This window comes from Passer domesticus, chromosome 3 (genome assembly GCF_036417665.1).
Source record: "Passer domesticus isolate bPasDom1 chromosome 3, bPasDom1.hap1, whole genome shotgun sequence".
In the NCBI taxonomy this organism is placed as follows: Eukaryota; Metazoa; Chordata; class Aves; order Passeriformes; family Passeridae; genus Passer; species Passer domesticus.
The window spans coordinates 6,362,734-6,375,624 of NC_087476.1; the positions used below are offsets into that span (position 1 = coordinate 6,362,734).

Below are 12,891 nucleotides of genomic sequence, written 5' to 3' on the forward strand. Positions count from 1 at the left end.
GAGGGGACAGGGGACAGAGGAGTGGGGCCAGGCGAGCCGGGCACGGGATGTGTGGGGACGAGGGATGACCGAGGCCAAGTAGCAGGTGTGTGGGGACAGGCGGGAGGGACACAGGACAGGTGAGTGGCACAGGGCAGTGAGGGGACACAGGTGACCAGGGCGGGAGCCCGTGACACCCCAGCACACAGGGAGCGATGGGAACCAGGCAGGGTTTGTGTTCTCCTGGCAAAGCTGCCAGGAGTGGGGTGGGATGGGATGGGATGGGATGGGATGGGATGGGATGGGATGGGATGGCTTAGGGTAGGGGAGAGGTGGGGTAAGATGGCATGGAGTAGGGACACACAGGATGGGCTGGAATGGGAGTGAAGAGGGGTGGGAGGGGTGGAATAAGGTAAGGTAGGGAAGAGCAGGTGTGGGATGGAACGGAATGAAATGGAATGGAGAGGAGAGATGGGGTAGGAGAGAGGTGGGATGGCACAGGAATAGGAGAAGGGGTGATGGGATAAGGTAGGCAGAGGTGGGGTGGGATGGACATCCTCACAGGGCACCTCGCCATGGTTTTAGACAACCCTCAGGCCCTCCTGTGGTGATGTTGCAGGGGTCCTCATTACTCTGGAGGATGGAGCTCCCAAGACCGTGTTCCCCTCTGACCACCAACACCCAAACTGTCCTTTGGAGTGAGCTCCATCTGGGACGGAGCCACATCTTCAGCCCAACAGGTGAATCAGGGGTAACTCCCCACTACAGACAATGCCAGACCAGAAGAAGCATTTGTAGGGCTCCAAAGGAAAGTCACGTTTACAACAGAAAAAGGCTGATGCTGGTCATGATTTTAAAAAGAAGAGAAAGCCCTCAGATGCCCCCAAGGCGTGTTTTATTAAAAGAAGGGCTATTTTCTCTCCTCCAGCTGCACATTCGAGGCTAACACTGATCTTCTGTGGTCTCCTCTTTGGAATGTAATACAAAGGGATTTAATCAATAGGGTGCTACAGAAACGTAAATAGGTTTTTGTAAAGATGGCTTTGAAAATCTATAGAATGTAATGAAGAACTAGAAGACTCCCATGTAATTATTAAATACCCTATAAAAATCTCTGTATAGGAATAATTCTCCATTAGTTAAAAGATATATAAAAAGATGTGTGCCATTTATAGCAGCACTTTCCAATAATAGCAGAAAATAAATAGTGTGAAGGATGAAATCAATAGTGTATCCCACCTCATCTCTGCAGACAGCAAAGAGCAATGGAGATTGCAACAGAGGAGTTTCTTCCTGGTCCCTTAATTAAGGATTGACTTATGCCTTGATACCTTTCAGGGCTTCTGCTTCAGTTCTACTTTTATTTTTAAATGTATAATAGGTAACTTATAATAGTAATCATTATTTTCATTGATTTGCCCTTGTGTCTAAAATATTGATCTCTGACCATGATCTTACTGCTTTAGGCATTATGCAGAGCAGTAAGCAAGCTATGGAACCATAGATGTCACTATATAAACTAATCAGGTTTTAAATCAAATTATCTGCTTGTTGGTTTTTGTTTTGGGAATTAAACCTGGTAGGATATTTTCCTTTGTCTCCATTTTTGTATGCTCCCTTTGCATGATGTGTTATTTTAATATTCTGAGTAGGAAGAGCATCCACTGGGCTTTTTCTGTCCTGTGTTTTATATTACACAATTTCCTTGTGTCTTCTTATCTCCATCCTCTTAACTGTTATCTTGTGTCTCAATTTTTATTAATTTTCATATTAGGAAGGATGTTTCCATTGTGATTAAGCTGCTCCAGCATATGTTTTCCTTGTGGTAAAATAGGAATCTTTGCAGTTTTGAAAGCAAGTTAACCAACCCATGCTCAGGAAAAATCAGGAAAGCCAAGGTCAGCACTCTGGGTTTATATGCATCCAGGCATTACTGCTAAGATGAAGGGGAAAAACCCCTAAATTCCACTGATTACAGTGAATTGTCCTTCAAAGTAGATAATTATAAAAATGGCAGCAATTGCAGGATTTTAATACCCCTGTTATAAGCATTAAAGATGTCTGTTAGGAAAGGTCACAAAATAATATATTATTTAGACATGGAGAAATGGTGTTGCAAAAATAATAGGATAAGAGCAATTGAGAGAAAGTCCTTTGTGGAGTCCCACCCTTCACCCCAGAGCTGTTCAGGCCATGCACCCTGTGCCTCTTAAAGGCTGTGGCCATCTTCCCACAGCCCAAGCAGCTGCAGAGTGCCAAAACCTGGAGGAAGCTGTAATTCTGGAAAGGATACCAAAGGAGGTGATAAAACAGCTGCTGCTTGCAGGATCCACAAGCAGTGCTGTGAGCTCATCCCACAGAACTGAGTGGGAGTTTGTTACTGATATCCCAGAGCACAGGCTTAGCCCGTCTCCTCCAAATCCTGAGCTGCTCATTATCTTCAGCCTGCACCTGCTTCCCATCTCCAGATTTAATCTGTAAGCAAAAGTGGCCTCTCAAGTGTGCTGAAGCAGACACTGAGAATTTCAACACAACTGAAGCACTGTAACCAAAAGATTTTGCCCCCTGACAATGTTACCTTGATTTCTGATCATCAAAATACAAACCCTGGCTAAGTCCTGCAGCCTTTACAGATGTTCTGGTAACAAATTCTCTTTTTTTAAAAGAGTAATGCCTGAAAATCTGTAGATGCTGAAGAAGTCAGTGCTTCATCTTTTACATTTCTGCTTACTGGGATAATCCTAAATTCTTTGGCCAGATATGGATTATGATTTCTTGCAAATTGCTGAGTCTGGAGATTAGAATGGATAAAGCAAGTCAAATTAATGTTGACTCTGTCAGCATTATAATCTCAATTGTTACTTTTTTAGAACAAAAAACACAGTTGGATCCATCTAGCTTTGTCTTTTGTCTCCAGCAGCCAAGACTGGATGCTTAGTAAATGAGTGTAAAAATAGGCTCTGTGTTCTCCTATTTACCTTATAATATTCCAGCAACTAGGGAAGTAGGGATTTCTGGAACTCATGGTTGAATCCAAGTTACTCCACTTGGTAGCTACCAGTGGTCCTGTTCTCTAGGACTTTTTAATTGTTTTTTATCCCATTTGTGGTTTTTGCTTTCCACAATATGCTGTGACAGGATGGCTCTTCACTGTGTAAAAACAATTTCAAGTCTTATCCCTGTTTAAGTGTTCCTTTGTTATAGAGGCAGTAAATTTATTGTTTATACCTTGTCACCATCATTCCACAAGGTGGACTGACTTAAGATGAAGGAAGAGGGCAGGTTTAGATTAGATATTAGGAAGAAATTCTTCCCTGTGAAGCTGTAGAAGCCTTGGCAAGGTTGCCCAGAGAAGCTGTAGATTCTCCATCCCTGGAAGTGTTCAAGACCTGTCTGGAGCAACCTGGTCTAGTGGAAGGTGTCCCTGCCCATGGCAGGGGATGGCATGGGATGATCCTTAAGGTCCCTTCCAACCATCCTGTGATTCCATAAGAACCTGTGATACTGCTCTGGAACCGCTGAGCTCCCACCTTTGCAGTGGGACACTCCCTGCATTTTGGCTCTGTTGCTCCTTAAATTCCCTCTCTGGCATATCCCTGTTGTTTCTGAGCACCTTCAGGAGCAGACAGAGGTCAGACAAGGAGCTTGTGTCTTTTAAGGCAACCAGAACAGGAACAAAGAGTCTTTCCATTTAACAGCTACTTCAGAGAGTGAGAGCTGTTGGAAAAAAATAAAGGTCTTTTTGATTTCACATTGCAAAAATTCCCTATCTAACATAAAGTCCCACAAAACAGAACTTTACTATCTTATAGCTAACCCTCTGCTTTAAAGACAACAAAAATGGCACGTCCCCATTTCTGTTGAAGGAATATTTTTAACCAAGAGATGTTTTTTCAGCCTAGATGCATGATAGATCAAGGGGAAAACCAGGTTTCATTGGCTTTTAAAACAACCTCCATTTCAAGACAGAAAAACAAACCTTTTCTACTGTAACAAACAACATCCTTACAGTACAAGTACAACTCTCAGATCTGAAATATTATGGCCAGATGCATATTGTCACATTTGAATGAGGATGCTGAAATAGAAGGTTTTCATTTTGTTCCTTATTTCTTTAAAATTTATTTTAAAACTCCTTATGTCCTTTACCCAGTGCTCTCAGCAGAATCCTGGACTGTTTATTTCATAATTGATTCATTAAGGTCAAGGCCTGTACAAGCTACTGTGCAAATTCAAAAGCAATCTTGGAGGTGTAGCCACAATTCAAGAGCATGACTGATGATGTCAGCCCAAATTCCTCAAGAATAAACTGTGGTTTGCTGCCATGTGTTAACAAGAAGAAACACTTGGTTTCTAGGATTTACCCAGTCAAACTACAGGAAGCTGAAACATCTGGCTTGTCAAAATGGTCACAAGGTTATAGAGGCAATGACAAAGATGTCAGAAAATTCAGTCCAGGAAATGAATACAGTTTAACCACAATGTAAGTTTAGTCTCTAAACACACTGTCTTACCTTACTGATGCACTGATTTCTATCTTTTTTAGATTTTTGTTCTCCATGAATGAAACTCCATGTATTTTCAGGAAGTGCTAAACATCATGATGGTTTTTAGTACGTAATTCTTACCACCTCTCCTCCTATTTCTTACATTTGTGATGAGAATTATTAGAAGTGACTTGCCCATTGTGACCCAAATGGAAATAAAAAAATGCAATGAGCCATAGCTATGTGACCTCAAGCCAAACACTTCAAACTCATGTACCTAAATATAGACACCTAAATAAATGGCCTGGTTTTCAGGAGCACTGTGTGACTCTCAGAGTTGTAGGTGCTCTTAAAAATCAAGATGCTTATTCAGGTACCTAAATACAGACTGAGCTTATGAATATATTATCTAATTTGCTTCAGAATGTAAACAACTAAGAAAATAAAAAAGCTACTAGAAATTCTATTTTTATATGTGCTAATTAGAAGGCCACAGAGTGTAATTCACTGCAAGACACAATTTACTCCTCTAAAGCAAATATTGTGGTAATTAATGTTTATTAATTGTTGAGAAGTAGAATTTAGGAGCCCTGGTTTTGAAGCATTGCTAGACAGGTTTGATGGGGAAGTCCACTGTATGAGATTTATATTCCTTTATTAATCTTTATCCTTAATTATTTAGATTAATACAGGAAGGCTTTCCAAAATGTCATTTTAAGGAGCTTTGTTTATTTTGAGACATCATTAAAAAAATTTTGAATGTTTCAGTCTCCTTAAGTGTGATCCATAATCTTCAGGCTTCTGGTGTTTTTCTTTCTTCTCTGAAATTTTCATTCATTATTCTGGCACTTTTAAGTGACTACTGAAGGCATAATTGAAGTATCATGGGAAGCAGAAGGCTGTGTTATTAGTCAGCATGACACCACACACACATCCAGCTAATGGAAAATAAGCAGCTCAAGCAGGTAAGTAACAATTGAGACTGTATTTTTGAGCCTGAATTGTGCCTAGAAATGAAAACTTAATTTCTCAACACTTCTACTAAGACATAGTTTGCTTACACACTTTATCTTTGTGTATGCTTGTATTTATATAATTGCTTTTATATATTTTAGCACTGATTTTCTAGAGATCACCTCAGTGACTGACAGTGGATGATGCCAGTGCTCCTGTCCTGCCAGCCCTTGTGCAAGGGGAGCATTGGGGGTGGCAAAATGGAAACGGTCTTGGTGACACAGATATTTTTGGGCAGTCACAGCTTCCACAGCACTGAGTCACTGCAGCAAAGCAACCTCTAAGCAGTGTCCTCCTTCCACATCAGCCAGAAGGAAGGCTCTGCCCCCTCCTCCTGCTCTCCCAGCAGTGTGACACAGCTCCAGAAGGGATAGCCAGTCCATTCAGGAGTTGTCTCCTACTGAGGCACTGATCTGCCTGGCTTACCCTTGCAGTGTTGCACTCTAGCTTGAAGCTTTTCAGGTATTTGGCACCCTGAATGTCTTAAAAACCTGAAGGAAAATGTAAGCTGAGTTTAGAGCTGAGCTGGCAAGGGGGGTATTTAAGTTCCTAGGGAGGATGGGAACAGTAAATGGAAGATAAAAAGGAAAGATGAAGCAGGACCTCTAGTCTGTGCCCTTTGACTGCTCCAGGGCCACCTTGGGGAGCAGCCTGCTCTGCCATGAATGGCCTGCTCAGCCAGCCCACCAAGACATCCAGTGGCATGGCACCTTCCCAGGCTGTGACATCCAGTGGCATGGCACCTTCCCAGGCTGTGACATCCAGTGGCATGGCACCTTCCCAGGCTGTGAGAGCTCAGAGCCCAGCAGGCAGGACAGCCCCAGCTTCCAGCTCCTTTGCCCAGCTTCCCCCTTTGACCCCTGTACAAGGATGCCAATGCTGGAATGTCTCTGTGTGGAGGGATAAATGTTCCTTCCCAGGGTGTGGCAGCTCAGGGCAGATGTGATTCCAATAAATCACCTGGATCTATCCTGGCTTGTGAATGTGTAGAGAATAATTTCCTACAGACCCACACACCTGAATGTACAAACTCTGCATGCAAAAGGCCTCTGAACCAGGCTGCAAGGCCAGAGTCTGTTGCAAAAATTTAGCTGGATATATTGATTACTACCCAAAGGACAGAATAAAACCATCTCCTGCTGATTCAGGCCTCTTTATTATTTTAAGGAACAACGAGTTCATTGTGATGAAACTGGCTTTTAACAAAGTGGTGCTTGATCTTACTTCACGGTAAGCAAGGACCAGTTGCCAGGTTTTCAGATAGTAAAACATTCTTTGGTTTATTTTCTCAGAAAAAGGAACTCCAAACCTCAGCTTTAATGCCTGAAAACGCCCTAGTAATTATCCTTTTTTTATCTGCGTATTATTCCAGTTCTATAAACAAGCTTAAAATAGCAAATTGTAATATTAAGATTTGGGCAGAAGAATATCAAAGGCAGTATCTTCAGCTCTAGTGAATTACTTAAAGAGCAGAACTATTTGAGTATCTCAAGCTGCTTATCCATTTTAACCTGGGAATCACATTCAGGGGGCCATGGCCTGAAAGGGAAATCACTTGATTTTCTTCTAGTGTCAAGCAAGAAGGACACAATGCTTTATTCAGAAGGACACAATGCTTTTCTGAGCATTGATGGTCTTCAGAATAAAGGTCAGATAAAAGGCCAGTGCCTTGAAACTGCCTGTGCATCTGTGTCAGCAGTTACAAAGACCAACACTATGAGCCCAGTGTGTTTAATTCAAATGAGTCAAGCCTGGCTACAATTGACACCTTTGAGGGGAAGGTGTGACAGAGCCCCATCTTCAGCTTGGATCCTGCTTTACCAGTGCAAGATCCCACAGCAAGAGTAGTTTGGACATGCAGTGCTGAAGGACCACACCCACAGAGCCTCTCTTGCCTCTTATTTGGGTCAGATCTTCACAGAAATCACTGGCAATTGCCTCTGAGCAAGGACACAGGAAAAAGGGAATGCCAAGTTTTTCTATTCCACAATTATGCTTTGTAAAGAACATGATCCTCCTTAGGTTTAGATTTCTCTGCCCAGCTATGATTATATTATCTGAGAAATGCATTCAGAAAAAGATGTTTTCTGCCTTTGTAGACTACCTAGAAGTTGCTTTATGGAAGCAGAATGCCTATATAGATAATTTAGATATTCAGACTCTCCTGGTTTATGTTTTGCAGATTCCTGAAAAGTAATGAGGTTGCCTTTTCCTCCTCCCTTCACCCCAGCAGTGCACACACTCCAGAGCAGGAGCTTCTATTTTGGAAAAATGGGCAATTTTGTTGTCAGGACTATTCATATAGAAATGTCATTGCAGTGCTTGGTAAAACAATTCCATTTCCTCATCTGCAGTTCTACCTTGTTCCAGGTAGGAAGGTGATCATTTTCATTTCAGTCCTCTGCAAAAAGGCACAGCAAGCTCCAAAGGCCCATCCACTACTGGAGAGCTCTGATGTCTCAAATTTATCAGGAGCTGTTTGCAATCCCAGCCAGGGCTGTTACAGTGCTATTGATGGGAGATGTAGGATCTCCTCTCCAGCACTGAAGTTCTTGTTTTTGTAACCAAAATCCATGTTAGGGCCTTCAAGCAAAGTATCCCATGTGACAATCATCTGCCCATTTGCCATCACTCTTTCCTCACTTGCCTTTTTCAAAGCTGGAAAGATGATGCATGGTGTCTCTAGAGCAGGAAAAGTGCAGCTGGGAATGTTAGAGTTGTAGTTCCTACTCACAGGCAGCTGCTACTCAGCCCTTCTAGGCAATGCTCCTCCATAGGGGCTGGTTTTATGAAAGGAAGTTGTCATTTCACTCAACAAGAAACTTGTCCATAGCCTTTAAATGACAAGGTTTGCAATAAAACCAAAATATGTTTGAAGACTGTGGGGTACAGCTGTTTCATCATCCTCTTAAAAACTTTGAATTAAGAGATTTGAAATATTTCTTCTGAGTGTTTTGACTGTAACTTTACAAGAAGTGTAATCTACCAGTAGCACACATCAGGAAAACATGTAGCTCATCCAAAGCCTTCCAGACAGCCATTGCTATCAATAACCAGGCAGGAGTGCTCTGATGAGTGGGAGCAACAGCTTTTGAGCCATACAGACTTTGCAGCAGTAGGTAATTGTCATTATTACCCCAGAGTGAGGAAACAGGGATGAAGTGATTCACCCAAAGAGCACCGTGAGTCAATAAGGGGGGCTGGGAATAGAGTGCAGAATTCCCTGCATTATCCATTGGAGGCCTCAGATAATATCATTTCATAAATGCTCTATCTTTGTAAAGACTTCAGTGCTATAATTATCCTCCCAGGACTCTCATGGAAACAAGATATTTATAACTCCATTAAGCCTTTCCTGGTAATTTTATGATCAAAGTGAAAAACCCAAATAATGCTGTGCCAATCAGTCGCATGTCCAATGTCATCCAGAATGGCCACATGATGAAAGCCTCTCCTTGGCTGCTGCAATTAAGTGCTTGCTATCTTCTGACTGCCTTTCCTGTGTCCAATTCCCCTTCTACCACATGGTGGACAGGCAGTATTTTTTGCAGTGTGATGAGCCATGCATTTAGAATGTACCAAATAACTGGGAAAGATGCTTGTTGCCAGCAAAGCCTACTGGTTTGGGCTATAAATGCTTCCTAAAATCCTTTCATGTGTGCCAGGTTCACCTAAAATGAGCAAAGCCATCTCAGTATTTCCACTAACCTTTGTATGTCCTTAAAATTGCAATGCAGATGCCAAAACTAACTGTAAACAACAGGTTAGGGACTGAGGCTTTGGGACCCTGGTTCAGCAAAGCGCTTAAGCCTGTGCTCAAATCAAAATCCATTCTTATTCCCCAGATCCATTTTAAGTGTTTGTTTAAGGCAAAACACATGCTTAAGTTGAGTTTTGCTTGGCAAAGTGCCTAAGCCCAGCACAGAGCAAGGGTCTTAAAATTAATTTTTGAGGGTGAGTCATTATTTTTAGACCACCTCTCAATGGCCACAGCACTATCTTCTAGTCCCCAGACAGCTATTTTGAGGAGGTGTATGTGCTAAGTCTAAACTTTTGGGTTCTGTGACAATCAGTGGCACAGAAAAGAGAAAGACCACTTGAAACACTTGGCTTGAGAGGGGCCTTTGGGGAGGCTCATTAGAGGGAAGACACAAAAGAAGTTGTGATTATTCTGGGAGGTGGCTGCTGATACTGTGGGTGATCTTTTCACTGCACTGACTGGAGAAGATTCACTTACAGGAGGTCAAGAATTTTAACTCAAAATGTTTTCAGGAGTTTTTTATTTCCACAGGAAGATTCATTATTTCAAGGAAAATGTTTATGCTCTCTTCAAAAGTATAAAAAATTGCCTGGAATGTGTTGGTTTCCTTATTTTTTTTTCGGTGAAACCCTTTTCTAATATACAATTATTAAAGGAAAATTCATGTAACATAGTTTTATTTCTTATTCCTTGTAATACTACATTTCCTGTCTCATTAAGACAACTCTTACCATTGTTTCAATGACTTTGACATGGGAATTTATCAGGTAGAGCTGGCCTTTGCCACATCTGGAGGAGGAAGAGTTACATTTTCTAAGAACTTTTTTTGAGGGATGCTCTACTGCTTTCCCTTTAACACCCAGTTTTCATACAGAAGGTAGAAATAAAAAAGGTAGCTTGAAATACATTTTATTTCTCTATGGGCTTAAAAATCTTTGGCTTCTTACAGGCTTGTGGTAATGGCATGGATAAAACCTTACTCAGATTCCTGCTATGTCCTGATATGTAGGACAGCTTTTTAACAGCAGGGAGAGTCAGGTAAGAGGACAGATTCCCTATGGAAATTTGGCACTGCTGTATTTAAGAGCTGACTGGACAAGCACTTGAAGAAGAATAATTTAGATACTCTTAATCCACTCCTGCACAGAGTATCTCAATGACCTTTTAATGCCTGTTTAACCCTGTCCCATGGGAAAATCTTTCCCTCCTCCAGAAGCTTCTGGATTATTTCCAGGCAGAAGACCCCTTTTAGCTCTATCACTTGACCACCACATTGCTTTATTAATCCACCTCCCTTGTTTTTTCCACCTTGGAAAGTACAGCGAGTGCCTGGAGCTGTCACATACAACAGGGCAGTGATGGAACCCCAGTCAGGCCCACTTTTCTTCACCTCTGCCATGAACAGGTATTTCTTTCCTGTCAAAAGCCTGCACTTCCAATAAAAACATGTCCTGCCTTTCAGGACTAGTATTTTCATGGCTGATTCATGACTGATGGGGAGTTGCTAAATCCAGCAGCCCCACAGAGCTGAGGCTGCTGCAGCTCCACACCCCTGGATCCAGCAGACACACCCACAGATGTTAAAATGTGTGTATCCACTGATGGTTCAGTGGCCAGCTCAGACAGAAACACTCAGCACTCAGACAAAGAACACCAGTGGCCTCATCCTCCCCTCTGCTCCGGCAGATCAGGGTGGAGGTCTGTGAGTGCAAAATATTTATAAAAATCATCACAGAATCCTAGAATGGTTTGGGCTGGAAGGGACCTTAAAGACCACCCAGTTCCAATCCCTTGCCGTGGGCAGTGACACCTTCCTCTAGACCAGGTTGCTCAGAGGCCCATCCAGCCTGCCTTACAAATATTATGGTCATTTCCAAATTTCAAAATAAAAATATACACTTCCAGGTAATACCATGCATGAAATCCAAGGGAATGGCCTTCAGTTATGGAAGAGATACTTGAACAGCAATTAAGATTGCAACACTTACACAGTTAACAATTATGGGCTGAAATAAAAGTTAGATGAATTATTTTCCAGCCATATAAATCACTGAAGTTGTTCTATCCATCACGAAGGTAAGCCAACCATGTAAAGAATTACACAATGTGTTATTTTCCTGTGCATGTTCCCATAGTTTGTTCTGTTGTTCAGAGTCTATTTGTATGAGGGGATTTTTTTGCAAATACTTTTAAAATGATGGATAATCTTTACTTCTAAGACTAAAAATACATGCCAGCTATTATTGTATATTAAATCTGACAGCAGTTAAAGTGTTGGTATCTGAACTTATTTGACAGCATCTTCAAATAACTTTTACTAGATATTCTTTCCAGGATTAAATATTCTTAGATTTGTGCAATTTGTTCTATAACTCATGGAAGGGAAAGTAAAAGTGTTCTAGATAACAGACAACCAGTCTCATGAGCAGGAACAGCTTTCCTTGCAATCACTTTTTATTGGGAGCTAAACATGGTCAAACTTTCATTGCAAATTCATGCAAGGACCAATTCTGAATCCTGAGGAGCAAAATAAAGCTCAGCAGAAATTTCAGGTGCTCTAGTGGAACAAGATCCCAAATGCTTGCAGTTTTTCCATGACAAATGCATTTTATTCACAAAAAGTTGGCACTGGTTGTAGCAGAGCAGGCCAGACCTTCACCTGCCCACCCAGGCAGTGACACACAAGTGCCCACAGTTTATCAGGATGTGGAGCTGATCCAGAGGTCTCTGCTCAGTCTGTCCTGGATTTTGTGCACACCAGCACCAGGGAGCTGTTTGCTGTTACCAATGAGATTTCTCAGCATCAGGCACCACTTTGGCCTTGGTTTGAAGCGCCCTGCAGGAAGCAGTGACCTGGCCCAAGGGAGCTGCTTCTCCGCTGGTGCTGGCACAGCTTCCACACAGGACTTCCAGACACTGCAGGTTTTTGTCCTGAATACTTGGTTGGTGAGTTTAGTATATCAGATTTGCAAAGTCAGTGAGTAACTGGCCCACAAATTATGGATGCAGCAGGAGAGCTTGGACTGAAGCACTGGGAGGTGGGCAGCTGGGGAGGAGCACAGGTATGACTGCACTGGTTTGGCACAGCACAGTGTACAGCACTGAAAGCTGAAATCAAGAACTCTGCAGGCAGAGAAGCTGTCTGGAGATGTGGGATTAGGAAGCAGCTCAGTGGTCCATCCATCCAGCGTGGGCTGGCAAAGAAAGGTCAGTGCTGCACAACTTTCATTCCCGACATTTATACCGGACCTGTAATGGTGCCATGGGTTGCTGTGTCCCCACCAAGTGTAAAGGGCTCTGAAGGAAGGAGAAATTCAGAAAAAAACACATCAGTTAGTTTAGTTAATAGCATTACCATTGTGCTTTAACATTAAGATACAAGTATCCTTGCATCTTCAGTCTTAAGAGAACCAATACCAAATACCAATAATTCTTTAATGGCTTTGCCAAAGCCATCGAGTAGGGCCTTCATGGTTAATTATTATTCCAGTCACTCTGTCAGGGTGACACATGAGTTCTTAAGAAACTCTCACAGTTTTGAATACTTTCAAAATATTTAAATAATGAAGTGGCAATTGTGCCATTCTACCACAAGCGTAAAATCTTTCTGTTGCTCATTCAATCTTACCTAATCCTTTACCTTCCCCCCCT

General features: G+C 42.1%; 1 protein-coding gene and 1 long non-coding RNA gene across 9 annotated transcripts in view; one reads left to right on the forward strand and one right to left on the reverse strand.

The window, feature by feature from the left end:
- LOC135295891 (uncharacterized) overlaps positions 1-12,891 on the forward strand; it is a 23,361-nt gene continuing 10,470 nt past the window's right edge. For 3 of the 5 annotated variants that reach the window (XR_010357950.1, XR_010357951.1, XR_010357949.1), the window contains exons 1-6: positions 1-85; positions 599-719; positions 4,526-4,592; positions 5,323-5,431; positions 7,663-7,850; positions 10,190-11,316. This is a non-coding gene — a long non-coding RNA (uncharacterized LOC135295891). Of the gene's footprint in view, positions 86-598; positions 720-4,525; positions 4,593-5,322; positions 5,432-6,647; positions 6,711-7,662; positions 7,851-10,189; positions 11,317-12,891 lie in introns of all 5 variants that reach the window. The other 2 variants (XR_010357952.1, XR_010357953.1) reach the window with 2 other exon arrangements.
- Positions 9,744-12,891, reverse strand: part of LOC135295889 (24-hydroxycholesterol 7-alpha-hydroxylase) — a 25,164-nt gene continuing 22,016 nt past the window's right edge. For all 4 annotated transcript variants that reach the window (XM_064411705.1, XM_064411708.1, XM_064411706.1 and 1 more), the window contains one exon: positions 9,744-12,537. In XM_064411705.1, coding sequence (XP_064267775.1) covers positions 12,466-12,537 — 72 coding nt within the window. In that variant the 3' untranslated portion in view covers positions 9,744-12,465. The remainder of the gene's footprint in view (positions 12,538-12,891) is intronic.